The 22835-nt window shown below is 46.1% G+C and overlaps 1 protein-coding gene across 5 annotated transcripts in view; it reads left to right on the top strand.

The window, feature by feature from the left end:
- The window catches only part of FAM47E (family with sequence similarity 47 member E), a 184174-nt gene that overhangs the window by 7283 nt on the left and 154056 nt on the right, over positions 1 to 22835 (top strand). For all 5 annotated transcript variants that reach the window (XM_029599863.1, XM_029599893.1, XM_029599872.1 and 2 more), the window contains exon 2: positions 10345 to 10720. In XM_029599863.1, the coding sequence (XP_029455723.1) occupies positions 10345 to 10720 (376 nt within the window). The remainder of the gene's footprint in view (positions 1 to 10344; positions 10721 to 22835) is intronic.

The following is a 22835-nucleotide window of genomic DNA, read 5'->3' as shown; positions in this document are numbered from 1 at the left end:
GTGGTCATGACTAGGAGGGAAGGCCAAGGTAGTGGGTGATTTGATCATTAAGAAAGTAGACAGTTGGGTCGCTGGTGGGTGTGATGATCACCTAGTGGGAAGATAGTGGACCTCGTATGCCACCTAGATAAGATTTTAGAGAGTGCTGGGGAGGATCTGGTTGTCATGGTACATGGGGTACCAATGACATAGGAAGGTGGAGGAGGAAAGTTCTGGAGGCTAAATTTAGGCTCTTAGGTAAAATATTGAAATCCAGAACCTCCAAGGTTGCATTCTCAGAAATGCTTCCTTTTCCACATGCAGGACTGCGAAGGTTGGCTGAGCCTCAATGCATGGATAAGATGATGGTGAGGAGAAGAGAGTTTTAGGTTTGTTAGGAAAGGGGCAGCCTTTTCCGAAAGCATGGGCTGCACCTTAACCAGAGTAGAACCAGGCTGCTGGCACTAACCTTTAAAAAGGAAATAGAGCAGCTTTTAAACTAGATGATGAGGGAAAGCTAACAGTCACTCAGAAGCACATGGTTTGGAATTATGTACTATATCTTTGAAGGATACAAACAGAACAGGGAAATTAGAGGAACCTAGTAGAGAGGTTGCAATAAATGTTAAAGTTGCCCAGGCACCTTTAAATAAATAGCAGAAAGAGTCCACATTATCCCTGTTAACTGACAAGCAAGTTGTTCATTCAAATAAAAAGCATACTTTGAAATGTCTGTACACAAATGCTAGAAGTTTAAAAGATAAGACGGAGAGTTATAATCCATAACACTGAATGAAAATGTATATATAATTGGCATCTCGGAGACCTGGTGGAATGAAGATAACCAATGGAACACTATCATATCAGAGTACAAACTATTTTAATGATAGAATGGATCAAATTGGTGGAGGGATGGCACTATATGTTAAAGAGAGCATTGGGTCAAACAGGATAAAAGTTCTGCAGGAAACAAAATGCATTTTAGAATCTTTATGGATAGAAATTCCATGTGAGATGGGGAATAGAATAGCAATGAGGGTGTACTACAGGCCACCTGGCCAGAATGAATAATGCTAACAGAAATTAAGTGGTTGTGAAGGCTTGTCTGAGGATTTAGGTAATGCTGTTGTATCGATGAGCAATATCCCTAGTGATTTCATGAGGTGGTAAATTATAAAGCATTTGAGCATTATAGAGTGGTTACAAGAATTGTTATGAAATAATCTTTATATGCCATGAAGTGACTATGCTCATATACCTGCAAGCACTGTGATTCCATAGCTCCAATGAACTAGAAGTCCTTCAGGGTGTGATGACTTGTGCGTGAGTGTGGGCCCCTAGGCTGAGGTGAGAGATGACACCGCCCACAGGGAGGAGCCCCGCGAGCCTCACCATCGGGAGACGAGATCTCAGCTGTAAGATGCACAGCACAACAGAGTTTGGAGAGAGAGAGACTGAGAGAACAGGGAGAGCTGGAGATGATGGCCCAGGGTAGGAGCCAGGGAAAGTCAGCATAGGAAGCTTACGTAGATACAGCTCAGGAGTCCTCGAGTCAGTCTGAGATGGTGTATCCTGGACATCTACAGTTAAGAGTATGCCACAGTCAAAATCTACAGCACTGTTCAACTGTAGATGCCTACGCCGAGAGCTTACACTTGAACTTAAACTCCTGGGTCTGAGGTGGAGTAAACTTACATTTCTGGAAGCCAGATTTATTCTGTTGCTGTATCCAGTTTGTCAAAAGCAGCTAAACACTACCACGCTGGGCACAGCAATAGCATAACATGGCCACTAGAATTTGGAGTTATGTGCCTTAAGCTGTTTGCCCTTTATTTCTGGAGAATAGGTAATGCCTTTTTTTTTTTTTTGCATGGGATTTGCCTGAACCAATGCTATTTATTTATCTGATTTATATTCTGCTTTTTTTTGGCATTTCAAAGCAGATTACATTCAAGTACTGTAGGTATTTTCATATCCTCAGATGGCTTATAGTCTATGTTTTGTACCTGAGGCAATGGAAGATAAAGTGACTTACCCAAGGAACAACACTGGGATTTGAACTATGGTTTTCTTAGTTTTGTAGTCTGCTGCTCTAACCATTAGGATACTCCTCCATGCCTCTTTAATTTTAGCACCGGATTTTACTCCTGGTTTAGTGCGCATTTTTTAGGAGTTAGAACCCCTATTAAAGACCAGAGTTAACTTACCATAGAAAAATGCACACTAAAACAAGAGTAAAAACACGTGCCAACAATAGCGCACCTTATTGCATTGACCCCTAAGAGAGCTGACTGCCTTGCATACAGCAGTGGACAATAGCATAACACCGCATTTATGCCAGACGTAACCATGCCTCTAACCCTCCAACAATATGTATCCTGCTATTTCAAACAGGTTCCTCTGTCTTGCACAATGCATTCTTCATCACCATGGAGGTAAAGGCTATTTATGAGTTTAAACCTGATGTCTTATGATGGCAGCCGCTACTGGACAGGTTAACCCACCTCACTGTCCATCATAGAGAGAATGAGGAGTGCATAAGAGATGCAGGGCTTTCTGATTAGAGGGTTGAAGGTTCAAAGTAATATGATGCATGAGTGAGGATGTGTCAGTATGAGAAGTAATACTATATTAGAGCTGAATCTGGGAAGCAGTATATTAATAAAACTGGACCAGGCTTGGATTCAGAGGCAGATGCCAAGAGAGACCATAGCCAATTAGAGCATAATGCAACTAAAAGGCAGGTGATAACCTATGGGATATGCATTGCATAGAGATCTATATCGATTTCATCTTAGAACACAAGAAAATCATAACAGTGGAAAGTAGAATTTGTATAATAATTAAAACAATAGTAGGATGAATGAGAAAATTAAAAACACGATCAGCAGTAGGTGAGGAGCCAAATAAACTCTCCCGTGCAGAAACATGAACAATGAGCTTTCAACAGTTTGTAGAATTCTCCTAGTCACATAGGTGCTAATGTGGTTCACTTCTGTGGAAATTAGGTTAAGGTGGTCAATATATGCATAGAGTTCTGTAAAGTTTGACGGTTTTGTTAATGTCTCTTCTCCCATGCCTAGAGGCAGAGGGTGCACAGCATAATCAGAGAGAGTCTGGAATGTCAACAGAGTCAGTGGCAACAAGGGGGTGTGGAAAACGTTGTGCTGTCAGTGGTAACTGAGGATAGTGGAGTATTGCTTCACAAGGTATTATTCAGTAGATAGTCTCTGAACTTTAGTGTCCTTAGGAAGATGAAAGTCATATTCTTTGTGAACAATAGAAAAATAATAATCTATAAATAACTTGAGAACAAAAACAAAACAAGCTATAACGCTGCCAACATTCCTTCCAAGCTTGCATGTACACAAAGGAGAACAGGGTATTCGCTTCTTGGACTGTAAGAGAGCCCTGGCCTATCACTTAAGGAGCATTCAATCACAGCGTCAAGCTTCTTAGCTGTTTGTGTCCTTTGATCTAAACAGATTGGGAAAGGCCGTTGCTAAGCGAACTTTGGGGCCGAGGCAATAAATGAGTGCGGAGAGCAGGCGCGCAGTGCTGAGCGCCCGCTTTCCCAATACGCCCAGGCACCTCTCCTGGGTGCACATGCAATATTTAAATGAGGGGTCGCACTGCAAAGGAGGTGCTAGGGACAAATGTGCATCCCTAGCGCCTTCTTGGCAGCGGGCACCCAGCAGAGGTGGCTGTCATTGGGTTAGGAAAACGGATGCTCAATTTTACGAGCGTCCGTTTTCCTAACCGGTGCACAACCATGGGTTAGGAAAATGGATGCTCGTTAATTAAGCGTCCATTTCCCTAATCTGACTGCTGGCACTTTTATTTATTTATTTTTTAACCTTTTGGTTCTTCTGACTTAATATCGCCACGATATTAAGTCGGAGGATGTACAGAAAAGCAGTATTTTCTGCACACTTTTCTGAGCATAAAAATGTGCGGGTCTGGCAGCCATTTTTTTTTTTTTAGATCTGGGTTGAATAACTAATAGCCTCATCAACATGCATTTGCATGTGATGAGTGCTATTAGTTTCGCGAGGGGTTGGACGCACGTTTTGGACACGCTAATCCCCTTATAGCATAAGGAGCTGTAGACGCACATCCAAAACGCGCGTCCAACCACAGGTTAAACAGTGCACTCAGCTGACTCTGTCAAGGCTCATCAAGTGAGAGCCATGGCAACTTCAGTGAATACATAATGCAAAGCTGCTACTTGGTCATCAGTTCGTACCTTCACATCCCACCACTGTCTGGATGGCATGTTATGAAGAGACAAGTACTTTTGCACAGCCTGTTCATACTCAACTGGTCAGTCTAGGTTGCTTTTTCAGTAATTGTTCTACAGTGCCACCCTCAGCTTGGGACTCCTCATGCATTATGGCTGCTTGTTGATGGAGAAAACAAGTTTGCTTACCTGTAAACAGGCAAGAAGAATCAGCCACACTAAATACCTTCTTGCTTTCCTTGATCGCAAACTACCTCACTAAAGCTTACTATGTGGAAGAGACTGAGGGACTTGCAAGGCAGCAGCTGCTCATGGGAACTCCTGTGCATGTTCAGTAAGACTGTTTTTCAGCTTTGAGTGCTGCTTCCATGTTAGCACCATCAGATGACTCCAACCTGTGCATTAGGGCTGATTCATCCTGCTATCACCTGAGAACACTGTTTTCAGATAAGCAAAAATTCTTCACTATCTGGAATGTTTAGACTCTTTGTCATATACTAGAGATGTACCGCCTTATTTAAATTTTTGATTTATTAACTGATGCCCTCTGAGGATAGGGAAATACCTACAGTACCTGAATGTAATCCACTTTGAAGCACTGAAAAAAGTGCAAAAAGCGGAATATAAATCTAAATAAATAAATAAATACTTTAAAATGGATTACTTTCTAGGTACTGTAAGTATTGCCCTTATACTCTAAGAGGGAGATTTACTATAATATTTATTTATTTATTTATTTATTTAAAGTCTCTTCTATACCGATATCCGTTCGCACATCGCATCGGTTCACAAAGAACAAGAACTTTTGGGCGGAGCCCTTACATATAACAGAAAAATACAATTAACTTTTGGGCGGAGCCCTTACATATAACCGAATAAATAAATACACTAAACAGGGAGAGGGATAATACTGGCTAGGTAAAGCAATATGAATAAATGAATAAATAGATACCACAAACTATAAACATAACTATAAACATAAGAGGCAATGTACAAGTACAAAAATCAGCGGACATAAGGCATTCTTGGTCATAGATCGATGGAAATTACAGAGGATTTGAAGTAGTGGGGGGGTGACATGGGGTAGGCTTGCTGGAAGAGCCAGGTTTTCAGTTTTTTTTTAATTTGGGTGTGTATGTCTCCAGGCGTATATCATGAGGCAAGGAGTTCCATATGGTGGGGCCGGCGAGAGAAAAAGCTCTGCTTATAGTAGAGGAGAGTTTCAAAGTTTTGATGGGTTGGGCACGTAAGGTTCCTTGGAGGGCTGGGCGGGTGGGTCTATTGGAGGTGCGAGGGAGGAGGGGGGGGTTGATCCAATTGAGGTTGGAGTTTAACAGACTTTTGTGGATGATGGAGAGTGCTTTATAAAGAATTCGTGAGTGTATTGGGAGCCAATGTAGTTCGATAAGTGTGGGGGTGATATGGTCTCTTTTTTTAGAATTTGACAGTATCCGAGCGGCGGCGTTTTGTAATAGTTGTAATGGCTTGGTGTGTGTTGCGGGAATGCCAAGAGAGTGCGTTACAGTAGTCTATTTTAGACAAAATAATAGACTGGAGAACTGTACGGAAGTCAGAGAAGTGTAGCAGTGGTCTGAGTTTTTTTATCGTTTGTAGCTTAAAATAGCATTCCTTTATGATGGATTTAATGTATGGTTTAAAAGTAAGATGATTATCAATAAGGACACCTAAATTGTGAATGTGCGAGGGGAAAGTGGTGGATGAGTATGCAGGTGGGATGTCTGGGAGCGGTTGCCTATTAGATATGATTAATAGTTCAATCTTGTTGGGATTTAGAGCCAGGTGCATGTCATTGAGGAGTTGGTTGATGGATGAAAGGCATGATTCCCAGTTTTGTAGAACAGTTTGGAGAGAGTCAGAGAAAGAGAATATGAGTTGCACATCGTCAGCATAAATGAAATAATATGATGATATCATGGGGTAAACGTTATCTAACACTTGTTAAAATGCCGTTTATCGAGTGAACTCGTGCAATATAAACAAAGATTTCCTACCCTTATGGAAATTAGCTGCTTTGCATGCATACAATTGCCTAATACATGAAAAGCAGTTTATGCATAGGCAATCCAACGCAAATCAAATAATGCGGCTGACTTAGCAAAAAGTCAGGTGCATTATTTTATTGCTGTAGAGGGAGGTTTAGATAAAGTTCCCCTGGGAGCAGGTCCTTGTGGCTCCCTTGGAAAAATTGAAAAGCCAAGGTGCCCAATACACCCCTCCCCCAAAGACATAACGAATTACTCCAGAGGTTGATGTCGACTTCTGCCAGCTCCCCCCATACCCTGCTGCCGCCTAACGAGGTGGCACTGGGCCTCCAGGCAAATAACCTTTAGGTACACACGTGGTGATGGCCCTTACCCTCCACCCCCTCCCCTTCAAATCCAAAAGTGACACGATAGCCTCCCATCCTAACCGAACCCCTCCTTCCAAATAAAAAACATCCCTGGTGTCTAGCGTCCCGCATCCTATTCTCCCCTTACCAACCCCAAAAAGTAGGATCCTGGGGGGGGGGGGGGGGGGGGCTGGTACACCCTGGCCCCTCACCCTAACTCCAGTACCTTGTCAAATTTTATACTTCATTATTGTTTGCCCATTATAGTGGGCAGTTCACTGTAACTTAATTTAAAAGATGTTCTTGCCCTTATCCGTCACGCCCTCCCCTTCAAATCCCAACGTACCACTATAGCTCCCCATCCCCCTCTCCATTTGAACCCCCTTTCCAAATAAAAAAACTTCCTTGGTGTCTAATGTCCCCCCCACCCCCCAGGTTTTGACAGTGCCATTTTGAAAAATGATACAGGCTGGGCCTAGGGCTAGTGTGAGCCCCGGGCAAGGTACTGGGGATAGGGGGAGGGGTGGGGTGTATAAGCCCCCCCCCCCCCCCGACTTGTAAGGTTCTACTTTTTGGGGTGGGAGGAAATGGGAACACTAGAGAGCAGGGATATTTTTTATTTGGAACGCGGGTTCAGATGGACTGGGCAGTTATCGTGTCACTTTGCGATTTGAAGGGGAGGGGGTGGAGAATAAGATCTGTCGCCATGCGGGAAGGGAAAGTTATGCAATAAAAAAAAAAATTGCACTCCGGTAATGCTGCACTAATTTGTCGAGGAGGGGCCAAATGCCACAGGGACACCCCCTTCCCTGCTATATTTAGCCGCCTCCCACGATACACTATTGCAGCCTATCTCCCTTGAAGTTTGTACCTGAGCCTCAAATCTATAAATAGACCTTTGTTTTTAGGTAACCGTAATATCTATTCATCAGGCATATTTGCATATATTTAATCTGAGAAGCAAGTTACTTTGCATGTCTTAGTTATCAGTTTGTGGCCCTTGAGGACCAGGGTTGTGCACGCACCTCTGTGTTATATATTTCCTCTCGTTACAATGCTCTGTACAGTAAGTGCAGCCTGCAGTATAGCACAAAACTGAGGAACAATCTAGGTAAAATATGACAGTGCCCCTTGTTTTGACATTGTTTTGCTTCATCAAAAATAAATAAAACAATACTTAGCATAGCATGAGCTTCTTTTAAGTGAAGTTACAGTGAACTGCCCACTATAAAGCTTACATTTTATTACTAAAACATACAGGCAAACCCTAATGAAGTATCAAATTTTATATGTAAGACATATCTGTATTCGATTTCTATACATAGGGTACGAGTGGACATTTCATAGGGTAATTTTCAAAATGTAAAAGAGGTTTTTTTATGCATAGAAATGGCCTTTTCAAAATTGTCTGCCCAATGTACAGGTAAACCTATGGGTGAATATCATGTTCCTATGTTAAGTTTACCTGGACAGAGCAGAGGCATCCTTGGGGGGGTGGAGTTGGTGATGGATTTGCATTTGTGTGCATACTTTTGGATTTCAAAAATTACGAGGTGCTGTTTTCGGCCCCAGGTAGCCAGATAAGTTTTGACTGAGATCAGCAGCCACCACTGAGCCAGATGACAACTTATCTGCCTAAATGTTGGCCGGCTAAGTGGCAGGCGGGGAGGGGTATAACTTGGAGGAGTCAATTTAGCTAGTCAGCTTATTTGGCTTAACTCAGATATTCAGGTGGATAACTTGTCCAGCTGACTCTGGCTTGCTTATTTATTTATTTATTTAGGGCTTTTTTTATACCGACATTCATGATACCAATCATATCATATCGGTTTACAAGAAACAATGGTGCAATAACATTAACATCAACATGAACAATAGGCGAAGAGAGAACAAAGTGAACAAAAGTTACAATAAAACAGGGGCACTTGAATTGGGAGGAGGAAGAGCCAGAGGCATGGCTAACTCAGAAATAAATAATATCTAGTCATATACTCAGGACTATAATAATAACATGTACTCAGGACTGAATACTATCAAATATATAAATAATATCATATACTCAGGGCTGTAATAATATCATATGTTCCTGACTAAATAGTATCAGTTCATAAAACTCGGAACTAATTAATACAGAGTCAGAAGCCATGTCAGGGATGGGGTACGTCAACTGGAAGACCATGGCGAGTTATTGTAGTTGGGGCGGTCATAGATCAGGGAAGGCTTGTAGAAATAGCCAAGTCTTGAGTTTCTTTCTGAATGTCAGAATGCAAGGTTCTTGTCTAAGGTCGGCGGCATGGCGTTCCAGATGGTTGGCGCCGCTGTCGAGAAGGCTCGATCTTTGGTGGATGAGAGGTGTGTGGATTTGGCTGGGGGGGGGGGGGGGGTGTAGCGAGCCCTTGTAGGCTTCTCTGAATGGTCTAGAAGAGAAGTGCAGTGTGCGTGGGTAGTGTATATCGATGGGTGTTCTGTTGTAAATAGCTTTATGGATGATGGTGAGACACTTGTGTAGAATTCTAAAGTTTACTGGGAGCCAATGCAGGTTTTTCAGGATGGGTGTGATGTGGTCTCTTCTGTTGGAGTTTGTTAAAATTCTAGCAGCCGAATTTTGTAGCATCTGAAGCGGTTTGGTGGAAGAAGTGGGAAGGCCTAGCAGAATGGAATTGCAGTAATCTAATTTGGAGAATATAATGGCCTGGAGTACCGATCTGAAGTCTTGAAAGTACAGTAGCGGTTTGAGTCTTTTTTGTACCTGAAGTTTGAAGAAGCAGTCTTTGGTTGTGTTGGTGATGAACTTTTTTAGATTTAGCTAGTTATCAATTATAACTCCGAGGTCTCTTGCTTGGCTGACCAGGGTGTTGGTGTGACTTGAATGTATGTTGGTGTGACTTGAATGTATGTAAGTCTAGAACAGGCTGTAGGCCTGTTCTAGACTTCTCCTGTTAACTTTTAGGTAGCTGAATGCATTCAGTGGTGCAGCTGCACCGCTGCATATCCAGGCTAAGTTAGCTGGGTAGGTTTATCTGGCTAACTAGCTCAGCCACCCAGTGGCTGAACATGGACCTCAACGTGCACATGTTCTCACAGATATGTGTACACATTCCAACAGGTGCAATTTGTGCGGGTAGGTTTGGTGGGATAATTTTCAAAGCGAACTTATTCCCGTGAATCCACTTTGAAAACTGGAGTTACTTGCATACATCCTTCTCGATTTTCTGTGGGCTGACAATTACCCCCTAATTGGATAACTAACCTGAGCACTGAAAGTTTTAACAGATGGTCAGTCTTAGAATAGAAGACTTAAATCTTGAAGGGTCAATTTTTAGCCGCTCTACAGCTCGACTAGTTAGCCGAATAACAGTATCCGGCTAACAAGCAAGGTGTATTCAGTAGCGTGATCAAGATACTGTATATGCCGCTATCTTAAAGATAAGTTTAACTAGCTATCTTTAGGATAGGTCTGTGGCCTGATAAGAGTTAGCTAGATAAGTTTTCCAGCTAATGCTGAATATCGGCATTTCCTCCCCGAAATGCGGCCTGCCCTCCCCCAGGTCAACTCCCACTTATACAGCTAAATTCTAAATTAGTTATCCGACTAGAATTTAGTTGGAAAAGTGACTGAATATGCCTGTTTTGCCATTTAGACGGATAACTTTTAAGTTAACCGTCTAAATGACTTTTGAATATCAACCTCGTTAATTTGTACTGGCAGTAGGATTAAAAGTTTCTGCTCGGCATGCTTTGCTTTTAGGCTTAACAAGAGATGTTTATTTGACAGGTACAAGAAACAACTATTGCCAAAATACCTGAAGGGGCTGAATGACAAGCTCTACTTGTCTGATGCTCTCAATGGCCGTCGCTGGCAGTTCCTACAGAGTGGAATAGACGACTTCCGAGACGGCTATCCAGTCCCATGTGACAAAACCTTTGTGAAGCGCACAATGGGCTCCATCCCTCTTCTGAATAATGTACCCCTGGATTCTGGTGAAGTCAAGAAGAAATCAAGGAAACGGTTTACGGCACACCAGGCATGCTTCTCCAAGCTTCTTCCACTGCAGCAGGCCAGGAGAGACTTCATTGCTGAGATAGAATATGGCCTGTCTGAACACCCTTTGGCTCTCTACCCCCATTTAGAAGACAGTGTTCCACCTGAGGTAAACAAGTTGCATGCTTTCTAAAAAAAACAAACCCAAAAAGCTGTGAATCTTACCAGGAAAGAGATAATTTATCTTTTATAGTTCTATGTACTAAGCATTTTTCCATTAGACACAAAATGAGAAAAATCCTTTAGTATAGCAGGCTTTTAATGTCCTAAACATATTATCTGTAGAATTACACTATTTGTATATGGTTTAAATATTGCTGGACCACTGTTTTCCTGGGATGTTCCAGCAAAGGGGAGGTTGGGAGGGGGGTGGCGGTGAGAAAAAAGGGAATCATCTAGAAGGGGAGAATTGGCTGTGGGAGGTGAGAAAGGGGAAACTTGCCTTGGGTTTGGGAGAATCAGATGGAACAGCGGGGACTGGTGTAGGAGGCAGGCAGGGGTTAGGGGGGGTGCATTGTCAGTGAAAGAGAGAGAGGATCTGTATCAGGTTGTGAAGGGTTATAGAGAGGGGATCTTCTCTCTCTCCTCCTCTCTTCCCCTTCCTCTTCCCCCTCCTCTTCTATCCCCTCTCCTTTGTCATCCACCCATCCATCCATCTACCTGGGGAGTGCAGTGAATGGCCAAGCATGCATATGCAGTTTTGCATCACCTCTCTGCTACTAATCCTTTCATGCAGAACCCTCTTCACCCCCACTGATTCAAGCCAGCAGGAGTAGGAGAGCAGCAGTTCTTTGGGTCACATTCTCCTCCTCTGCCACCAAGGGCCTACTGGCTGGGGTGAAATGTGGCCTGAGGCACCACCACTATTTTCCTCCTGCTGATCTGGATCAGTACAGAGACTGGAAGAGAGTGATGAAGAAGAATCGGCAGAGGGAGAAGGCATGTGGGATCTGCAGAGGAGGGGTGAGAAATGACTTTTGAATATCAACTGGGAGAAGAGTTAGGGACATACCTGGGAACTCTCCGGATTTCACCCAGAGACTCAGGGAATTTGCATCAGTTGCCAGATTTCTGGGCAAAACTAAAAAGCTCCATGCCTTTTTCGTTACAGCTTCAGCCACTCTCCCTTCAAGAAGCTTGAAGGGAACAGGAGAAGGGGGCGGGAGGGGTCAGTCTGGAGCACACACACTGCAGGCAGCATTTGGGGAGAAACTGGAGAGAGGTGCAACAACACAGCTCAGCCTACAGCTATGATTCCAGGATGTGGGTCTCAGCTGAGGGTTGAGTGAGGGAGCACAAGTCAGGGGGCTGTGACTTAAATGGGAGTGGAAGCAAAGAGAATGCTGTATTCAGGGTGGGAAGGAGGAGAAGAATGCTGGGGCTCTGTGGTGGTGTTGGCAGAGAGTGTGGACTAGCAGGGAAGGGTTAGAACAGAGAAAGGTAATATACAATATTCCTTCCTCAACCTCCCTCTCCTATTAATCAATAGCAATATCAGAGTATCCAGAACGCAAAAGTTCCCAGATATGGTGAGGGAGAGGATTAGATCAAAGGGTGCAAGAAGCATGGTTGGGGGGAAGGGAATCCTCCGATTCTCTAGGTGGAGTGTGAAAGAGGGGATTTACTAGAACTGCTTATCCCACTGCTTATTCCTGGGATAAGCAGCATGGAATTTATTGACCTTTTAGGATCCTGCCAGGTACTTGTTTTTGCGCTGGAGGTGGACCCTTGGCCTGGTTCAGGATTGGTACGTCCCTCCGGTTGGACCTGGAGAGTGCCTGCCACCAGGAGGCGGAGCACAAGAGGAGACAGGGGCTAGCTGGAGCTTCGCCAATAGCAACCCGGGGTTCCTTCAGGTTGAGACTTGGTTACCCGGTTCGCCTGGTCTTAGGTGGGCCTCGCAGGGTCTCCTAGAGAGGAAGCGCAGGGGAGTGCCCACCACGAACAAGGGTGCACGGTCGATGTTCAGGCAAGAGTGTCCAGAGGTCGCAGGAGGCCAGAAGAGAGTGTCCGAGTGGATAGTGAGGATCAAGACCAGAGTATCAGTCCAGAATGGTCAGCCGAAGCAGGGGTCAGTACCTGTAGTCAGTCCGGGAGTAGTCAGGCCAGGCAGAGGTCAGGTTCCAGGCAGCAATCAGGAGTAGTCAGTAGACAGGCAGAGGTCGGTTCCAGGCAGTGATCAGGAGTAGTCGGAGAACATGCAGAGGTCAGGGCCAGGCAGCAATTAGGAGTAGTCGGAGAACAGGCAGAGGTCAGAGCCAGGCAGCAATCAGGAGTAGTCGGAGAACAGGCAGAGGTCAGGTCCAGGCAGCAATCAGGAGTAGTCAGAGAACAGGCAGAGGTCAGTACCATGAGATCAGTCCGAAGGATACTACCAGGGATGGAGAGACGCTGGAACAAGAGACACTGGAACAGGCAAACTAGAGAACACCGGAGTGTATGACCTGATTGCCAAGGCAGGGATCATGGGTTTGAGCCCTGCCTTATATATGGTGGTTCTGTGATGTCATCAGCGTGTGCCTCCCGGTGTTTTCCCGCTTTTGGCCCTTTAAAGGGCTGCAGGTTGGCCGCGTGTGTGCCTAGGGGCAGGGACGAGGGCGCCGAAGACACAGAGCCCCGATGGGAGCTCCGCTGTGAGGCCTGTACAGGAGACTGGGAGCGGGGGAGCCGGGGACACTGCGAACTGACTGCGACTGCGGAGGAGAAGAGCCTGGAGCTCGTGGACGGGAGAGCAAGGTGAGCAGGGCCGGCCGGGACGCACAACACTTGTGACTTGGATTGGCCACTGTTAGAAACAGAATACTGGATTTGATGGACCTTTGGTCTGACCCAGTATGGCAAATCTTATAGTCTTATGTGGATTATTTTAGACACACAAGTAAGACTGGAAAATTATTTTAGTATTATTCTTCAAAATAAATTCACATTATTTAACATGCACAATGATGCAATATATACAAATCTGATGCATAATTGTCACAACATTTTCCCGATGATAGCAGGGCTGAATTAGCCATGCTGTCTGGGATGTCCCCTGGCAGCCTTGAGGCGGAGCTTCTCTTAGCGATCACAGAGTTTTGCTCCTTGCAACTGTGTGCATCTTCCCGCGTGATCACGCGCCATCTTTTTCTGTCTGTTTCTTCTGCCTCCATCCTCATGCAGAGTTCTTCTCTCCTTGAATTTTTTTTTCTCTTCTTCGCTCAGAATTCCAAAAAAAGCACTTTTCAGTGCTAACATGGCCCCCAAACCGCCTGGCTTCAAATACTGCCAGTGTGGTAAGGTAATGTATATCATGGATGGACATAACTATTGTTATGTCTGTCTGGGCCCTAATCATAACCAGTTAGCATGCCATGACTGTAGTCGTATGTCGCCGCGGGCCCAGAGACAATGCACCCAGAAGACCATGCAACTCAGGGAAGGAGGTGATGGCTCCTATGCCCCGCCATCAAAGCATCTCTCCTCCCCGGGACAAAGATGGACCGCCCGGAGAAGCAAAATAGGACCTTCTTTTTGAGACCATAAAGCAAGGGCACCCAAAGCCGAACAGTGCTTGCCACCCCAGTGCTATCCCTGCTCCAAGACTTGCCACAGTTTTTGGGATCAGTTAATGCATCATAGACCTGGGTCCAGGTGCATCGCCAGCCTGATGCAACTGCAAAGGCGTTGCAGCTGGCACAGATGGCGAAGCGCGCCAAACATCAAAAGGATTCAACACTTGTGTTGACCCATGCGTCGAAGACTAAGCAAAAAACGCATGTGTTGGGAGACCAATGCATGGATGCACGGTGCATCACGCTGAAGCACAATGCATCCAAGGATGCCCAGTCTACACATCTCAACGCAGGACCAGATAAACAAGACATTGACGCATGCAAAATATCTACCCACAGCACAGCGGACACAAAGGACATCCACACCGACTCAAAGTAATAGGAATGCAGAGTCACGGCATAAACAACAACAGTACAAGCTGTGGGGATGTGAATAGGACCCGCAAGTAGTTTTCAGCCCGGAGGAGCTCTGCAAGATGGGATTCTCCAATGTCAACCCACTCTCTGATTATCCGGACTCAGAAATTTCTCCCACCTCCTCACACAGAGTCTACTTAGACATCTCATCCGCCTCTAAGCGTAAGAGGATGTTCCATCAATTGCAGAAGCCACTAACCAAACATCCCAAGATACTACAGGAGGCGGGCCCTCAAAGCCACCGACCCAGGGGATTGGATTCAGATATACTGATGGCTGCAGTCCCCCGCAGTCCCCCACACATCATCAGGGCACAGATACACCCCTAAATTAGGAAAGGAGCAGTTGAACTCTGAGGCTTGTCAACTTCAGTGGGAAGCACTCTGGCGGAACAGGCAATGTCCGAGATTTCCGCAGTCCTCACTGGGCTCTTGTTTTCCCTGGAGTCAATTGGACAGGAGCATCCGCCAGCAAGTTTGTCTTCGGAAGAAGGTCCCTCAGAGGAAGAATCCCTTTTCCAGTGCCAGAGGTAAACGGTTCAGCAGGTGGGAAAATCGCCCCAACCGCAGTTCTCCCCTCCCAACCAAGCTCGCATTCGGAAGCCTCACCCCTGAGCTCCCCAGGTTCATCCACCGGATTGCCATCTGACCCGCCAGAAGAGCCACCAGAGCCCTTCTCCCCACCGGAAGAACTCTCCTATTCTTAAGTGTTAGGATTTGTGAATATGTGGGCCCTGGGCCAAGGGGAGAGATGGTACCGCCCACGGGGAGGAGCCCCGTGAGCCTCACCGTCGGGAAGCGAGGTCTCAGCTGTGAGGTACGTAGGGCAACAGGTGCTGGAGAGAGAGATGAGAGGCAGAGGAAGCTAAAGAGAGTGACCCCTGGTGATGGAGTCACGGAATGTCAGCACAGGGAGCTGACGTCAGTACTAGCTTGAGAGTCCTTGAATCTTTATTAGAGAAGTAGAGTGACACTGCCCGCGGAGCTGGGAGTGTGACAGAAAGACACACAGGCACTGGGGAGCCCCAGGGTCTGTAAAGTGAGTTACACCCACAGAGAAGTCCTCTGTAGTGATAATACAGCAGTGGTCCGCAGAGCGGGTTACACCGATGAGGGTTCCTCAGTAGCAATGGTACGGCGATGGTCCACAGAGCGGGGTACACCAATGAGGATTCCTCAGTAGCAATGGTATGGCAATGGTCTGCAGAGTGGGGTATTTACTGTAGTAGAGTGAAAGTTCCAGAGAAGGCCCCGGGGAACGAGACAGGTAGAAGTCCTAGGCAGAAGGCACTCCAAGGAGCGGATAGCCAGAGACAGGAAGGGCCCCCGAGTAGCGGGTGCCTGGAATGTCTCACGCCAAGGAAGCAGGAGCTGGAACAAGTGTCTGTAGCGAGCGACGCAGATTCAGCAAGGAGGGAACTCGTTGCCAAGTTGTAGGTAGGCAGGGCCAGCCAGCTTAAGAATCCTTGAAGAATGATGTCATCCGAGGGGGATGCCCCTGAGGTTCCTGCCATGACGTGCATAAGATTGGCCAGGTAGCGCGCACGCGTTCCTAAGAGACTCCGAGGGCAAGATGGCGGTCGGTAGTGCCCACTCCGTCCAGGGGGGCCCAGGAACCAAGGCGTGTAGACCGGTGATAGCTGGCGGAGGGCGCGAGTCGACCCAGAGGAGTCAGTGTAGTCAAGCAAGAGTTGAGCAACAGCGGTCGCAGCCGTCTGCGACCAACGGGCATAACAGTACCCCCTTTCTTAGTGCCCCTCCCCGGGGTTTGGGCTTCTTTGGGTGAGAAGCATGGAACTGTTGGATCTGGTCTTTGTCAAGGATATTGACTGCAGGTTCCCAGCTGTTTTCCTTCTGTCCATAATTTCTGGACTCAGGGCCAGGCACGCAAGAACACTTAGACTCAGTAAAAGGTATAAAATACATTTTATTTGGCTTTTTTAAAAGTGTTCCTGGGAGATGCTATATAATGGGTGCCCTTCGTCTTTCAAATAACAAGCATCTCATAGGATCCAGGAAGTGATCCTTCTTTTATAGTTAAACATACAGCACCGCCGAAGTTTCCAGAATGACATGACTGCCCAAAGACTCTTTTACAGAGACACATTATGCTGTTGTCATGACAATCTATCATGTATAGAAAATGCTTGTGAGGATCACTCCCCCACCCTGAGAATTCTTCACCAACTAAACCTGTCCATCCTCCCACCATAAAAGTTCCTTTATCAACATGGCTTTGATGCCCTTTGTTTCTTCTGATCTTCTCTTGATCCGCTGTGTTATGTAAACAGATAGCAAGTCTGTGTTCTGAATAGGAAATAGGCCTGAATTCCGTTTGCTGGCGCCAGGACTTTAATTAAAACTGTAACCTTAAAAGAATCTTCTTTTCACCTGGCTCCTGTCGTTGAGATAGGCATCTGTAAGACAAAAGCTTGCATCTTGGCTTCATGCGAACCAAGCTTCCCTGTATTGTAGTGCAAATATTGTCATTGATGCCTTCCTGGCCTTTAATTATAGGCTTTGCAGAGCCACAAGTTTCCCAACTCTTCTACATCCTTTGAATCTGTGATAGTCAGAAAGTCACTATATTTCAGCAGTTGTCAGTGTGAATCAGCCCTCTGAGGATTCTGGGAATGGCTGAATGAGCCACAGTTCTGAACCAGAGTTATGAATTATATCACTTCGGGCCAAATCCTTCCCAAGAGATCAAGTATTGCCATCGCTTTCCGCGCTTCCTCACATCCAAGATGTCCTGTACTTGATAAATAATGTCCTCCTCAGACACCAGAGGTTGGAGCTCGGGTGGTTTCTTGTAGAACTCAGACAAGATGAGAGGTTTTAACAGTGAGATGTGGAAGGCATTATGAATCTTGAGCGATGTGGGCAGGCGGAGACTGTAAGTGAGCGGTCCCAGCCGGCGAAGAACAGGAAAAGGTCAGATGTTTCGGGGAGCGAAGCGGGCTGAAGGTAGTTTCAAGCGAATAAAGTGAGTGCTAAGCCACACCTTGTCTCCAGGGTTAAACTGAGGAGCTGCCCGTTTATGAGCGTCATAAAATCTCTTTGACTTTTGAGCAGCTTGCTGTAGAAGTAGTTTGGTGTGGTCCCAGAGCTGATGTAACTCCTGTGCAGTCACCTGTGCCGCTGGAGAAGATACAGACAGAGGTAGTGGAAGAGGAGGCAGAGGCTGGCATCCATATACTACTTGGAAGAGTGATGACCCGTTAGATGCAGACTGGTGTGAGTTTAAAGTGAAGTTGGCCCAGGGTAGTAAGTCGGACCAGTCATTCTGCCGAGAGTTCACATATGCCCGAAGAAACTGCTTTAGGGTTCGGTTCGTCCTCTCTGTCTGACCATTGGCCCTGTGGGTGATAGGCCGATGTGAGGTCTAAAGCAATATCAAATTTCTTAAACAGGGACCTCCAAAACCTGGCTGTAAATTGTACATCCCAATCTGAGAGTATATGTCTCGGGAGTCCGTGGAGGCGAAAGATGTGGCGAATGAACAATTTCGCTAACTCCAGGGCTGAGGGAAGACCAGGTAGCGGCACAAAGTGAGCCATCTTTGAAAATCAGTCCACGGTAACCCAAATGGTGTTGCCACTGGAAGGAGGGAGGTCCACAATGAAATCTGTGGCTATATGGATCCATGGCTCACTGGGTGCCGAAAGAGGTTGTAGGAGACCCCAAGGACAGCCCCTTGGCAGCTTCTGACGAGATCAAGTGGGGCATGATTCCACATACGCTTGAGTGTCTTTCTTCATGGTTGGCCACCAATGGAATCTTTGGAGATGGAAAGAGTTCTAGCTTGTCCGGGGAGGCCTGCCAGCAAGGAATCATGCACCCAGTGGAGGATTTTCTTTTGAAGTGGTCGGGGAACCACCGTTTTCCCAGAGGGCACTGTGAGCTTGGTAGAAAGGAGAACTTTAGTTGGGTCAATGATGTGTCATGGAACATCCGGAATATCTTCTGTGGTGAACGAACGAGAGAGAGCGTTGGCTTGAGTATTCTTATTAGCTGGCTGGTATCGTAGTAGGAAATTGAAGCGAGTAAAAAAGAGAGACCAGCGGGCCTGTCTGTGATTGAGGCGCTGTGCATGGTGCAGGTACTCAAGGTTCTTGTGGTCAGTATATACTGTGATCTGGATGAAAAAAAAAAAAAGAATAGATGCCTGTAGTCTAAAATCAATCCTTTATTGAAGTGGAGACACAAGGGTAGCCCGACTCTGGCCGAGTTTCGCCGTTTCAAACGGCTGCCTCAGGGGCTTACAACAATCTTCTTGAATTCATTAGTTATGTATGAACTAAGAATGTAGGGTGATCATATAGAGAGCTGTATGATCTCTTATACTGCTCCGTCTTGAAGCGTTCGCAAAAACGGATCTCCACTTGTAAAGACAAACATGTTTGTCTTTACATCTCCACTTGTAAAGAAAACATGTTTGTCTTTACAAGTGGAGATCCGTTTTTGCGAACGCTTCAAGACGGAGCAGTATAAGAGATCATACAGCTCTCTATATGATCACCCTACATTCTTAGTTCATACATAACTAATGAATTCAAGAAGATTGTTGTAAGCCCCTGAGGCAGCCGTTTGAAATGGTGAAACTCGGCCAGAGTCGGGCTACCCTTGTGTCTCCACTTCAATAAAGGATTGATTTTAGACTACAGGCATCTATTCTTTTTTTTTCATCCTGACGGCTATTATAGATCGCCTTCCTTTGTGCTTTCTGTATACTGTGATCTGGTGCTGCGCCCCTTCGAACCAGGGATGCCACACCTCGAAGGCTAGTTTAATTGTCAGCAATTCCTTGTCCCTGATTCCATAATTACACTCAGCCGGGGAGAATCATCGGAAGAAGAAGGAGCATGGATGCAAGGTGTGATTGGCTGAATGCTGGCTGAGTACCGCACCAACACCGACATCAGAAGCGTCGACCTCGACGATGAAGGGTCGTCAGGGGTTGGGGTGCCGCAATTCTGGTCGCCGCATCTCAAAAAAGATATAGTTCGATGGAGAAGTACAGAGAAGGGCAACCAAAATGATAAAGGGGATGGAATAGCTCCCCTATGAGGAAAGGCTGAAGAGGTTAGGGCTGTTCAGTTTGGAGAAGAGATGGCTGAGGGGGGATATGATAGAGGTTTTTAAGATCATGAGAGGTCTTGAACGAGTAGATATTTCTCGGTTATTTACACTTTCGAATAATGGACTAGGGGGCATTCCATGAAGTTAGCAAGTAGCACATTTAAGACTAATCGGAGAAAATTCTTTTTCACTCAATGCACAATAAAGCTCTGGAATTTGTTGCCAGAGGATGTGGTTAGTGCATTTAGTGTAGCTGGGTTTAAAATAGGTTTGGATAAGTTCTTGGAGGAGAACCAAAATGATAAAGGAGTTGGAACAGCTCCCCTATGAGGAAAGGCTGCTCCAGCAGGAGATTTGGAAGGCCGAATGAAGCCCTTTGCCAAATTTTCTTGTATATATTCGGACATAGCTTTTGTTTCTGTTAGCGAAAGTGGGTAGCCCCTTCTGCGGGGAGGCTCAGGGTTAGGCAATAGGTTAATAGCACAATCAAATGATCAGTGAGGAGGTAGAGTGTCCGCAGCCTTTTTGGAAAACACATCCCGGAACGAGGAGTACTGTGGTGGGAGACCCGGAAGGGAAGTTGTGGTAACCAGGCAGGGCATCGGGGACACGACCTCCAAGCATCTCTTATGGCAGGAGTTGCCCCATTGGGACAATTGTAGAGTGCTCCAATCAAATTGTGGAGTGTGTAGTTTTAAAAACGGTAATCCCAGGACCACAGGGTGTATAGCTTTGTCCAGTACTAGAAAGGAAATGGTCACCTTGTGCAGAGATCCTGTGCGGAGTCGAATGGGCACCGTGGAGAAAGTAACTTCGCCTGGTAATGGCTCGCTGTGAATGGAGGAGAGCAATAATGGCGTTGATATACGGATGGTGGGAATCTGAAGGTGTTCTACAAGTTGCCTTAAGTTAAAATTTCCACTGGCTTCGGAGTCCACCAATGTCAGGGTGTGAAATTTCTGAGCGTCTGAGTAAATGGAGACAGGCAGAGTTAATAGAGGAGAGGGTGAAGTCAGACCTAGGAGAAGTCCTCCGGCAGAACCTAGGCTTGGGAGTTTCCAGGAAAGAGTGGACAGGAGGGTACCGCATGACCCGGTTGACCACAATACATGCAGAGGCCAGATCTTTGAAGTCTACGCTTCTCCTTAGAGGATAAATGACTGTGGCCCATTTGCATCGGTTCTTGCTTTGTGTAGTAGCGGGCTGAGTGGATGATGTTGGATGGCTGCGTGGAGCCCCTGAAGCTGTCCTCTTGGATCCTCTGGCTTCGTGCGACCACTCCCGAAGACGACGGTCAATGTGACCGGTGAGGTCAATAAGAGAATCCAACGCCTCAAGGAGTTCTCGTGCTGCTAGTTCGTCCTTGATATGCGAGCTCAGACCTTCGGGGAATATAGCACACAGCCAGCCCAGGTCCCAGTGCAATTCATAAGAGAGAGTCCTAAACTCGATGACATAATCATTCAAAGATCTGGAACCTTGTTGCATATGCAGGAGCATAGATCCGGAGATGGCCTTTCGACCTGGATCATCGAATACCAACTGAAATAGAGCGAGGAAGCCCGGCAGGTCCTGAAGGATTGGATCCATTCGTTCCCATAGGGGTGATGCCCAGGCCAACGCTTTTCCATCCAGGAGGGACAGGATGTATGTTGTCTTGGAAACTACATCAGGAAAATATGCAAGTTGTAAGGTAAAGTGCATGTTGCAGTGGTTGAAGAAGCCCCTACACAATAAGGGGTCATCTGCGAAATGAGGAGATGCTGGCAGAGGCATTGTAGGCCGGAATAGTGACGCATGTGAAGCAGGACTAGGCTTGGCAGGCATCGAGGCAGAGTCCAGCCGATTGTTCAATTGGTTGATGGCATTAGCCAAAGTCTCCAGAATATTTTGTTGCTCTGTAATTCGCTGGGCCAGGCCAGGGATGGCCTGGAGCACCGCTTCCTGTGCCTGGTCCATGGACTTGGCAATCTGTTAGGATTTGTGGGTATGTAGGCCCTGGGCCGAGGTGAGAGATGGTACAGCCCTTGGGGAGGAGCCCCGTGAGCCTCACGGTCGAGAGGCGAGGTGTCGGCTGTGAGGTGTGTAGGGCAACAGGTGCCGGAGAGAGAGATGAGAGGCAGAAGAAACCAGGACCTGGATCACCTGCTCAATTTTCCCTGCTTACTGAGCTGCCACCAAACTACATACATCTCCAGGGAAAGGATAGGGGTGGACAAAAAAAACCCTTCTGACCGTCCGGCCCTTACTAACTGCTTGACCCCTGACTATACAGGTGGGGTTAGCCACCTTGACCTGTTCTGCGAAAGCTGGGTGAGTGGAACTGGGAGGCCCCAGGAAAAAAAGGAAAAAAAATTCTGCAGGTATTTGTGGTTTTTTTCTGCTGCTGCAGATGTGGGCTCTTCCCACCTAGGCAAGAAATCTCACTTCTACTAACACAGGGGTGGGCAATTCCGGTCCTCGAGGGCTGCAAACCGGTTGGGTTTTCAGAATATCCTTAATGAATATGCATGAAAAAGATTTACATATGACTGAGGCAGAGTGCATGCAAATCTCTCTCGTGCATATTCATTAGGGATATCCTAAAAACCCGACCGGTTTGTGGCCCTCAAGGACTGGAATTGCCCATCCCTGTACTAACATATGTGGTAACTTGGCGCTAGTGGCTTGGGAAACATCCAGAAGGAATAAGGAGGCAAATTCTGGCTGTTTCCTTATTATCTAATTTATTTACAGTGAAAGAAAAGTCAAACAAACAAATGCAGCTCACCTTAAGTTCAGGTGGTATACAGACATCACAGATAGCAGGTCTTTGCATAGAAGGGCTTCTCCCTTCACCTAGAATTCCCTGTGGGTCTGGATCTTAAGGAGGACTGGGTGAGACAGCTGTGCGCTCTTTTAAGGTAGTTTGAGAGAGTTTTTTATAGACCCCCTCACAAGGGACATTGTTCAGGTCAGCCAGAGAGGACAGCCAGTCATTTCAGAGACTACCTTTAGCCAATGTGTTATGGATTTTTTTTACTTTCTAAATTTTATATATTTCTTGATTGATTATTTATTTATTTATTTATTTATTTATTTAATTTTGCAGTCTACCCCCAAAAATCACAAATGGCACATTCATCAGACACTATGACATCATGTCTGATATATAATTGCATTATTTGTGTGT

This window comes from Rhinatrema bivittatum, chromosome 1 (assembly GCF_901001135.1).
Source record: "Rhinatrema bivittatum chromosome 1, aRhiBiv1.1, whole genome shotgun sequence".
Classification (NCBI taxonomy): Eukaryota; Metazoa; Chordata; class Amphibia; order Gymnophiona; family Rhinatrematidae; genus Rhinatrema; species Rhinatrema bivittatum.
The sequence above is the reverse complement of the archived record's forward strand: the minus strand, read 5'-3'. Positions and strand labels throughout refer to the sequence as shown.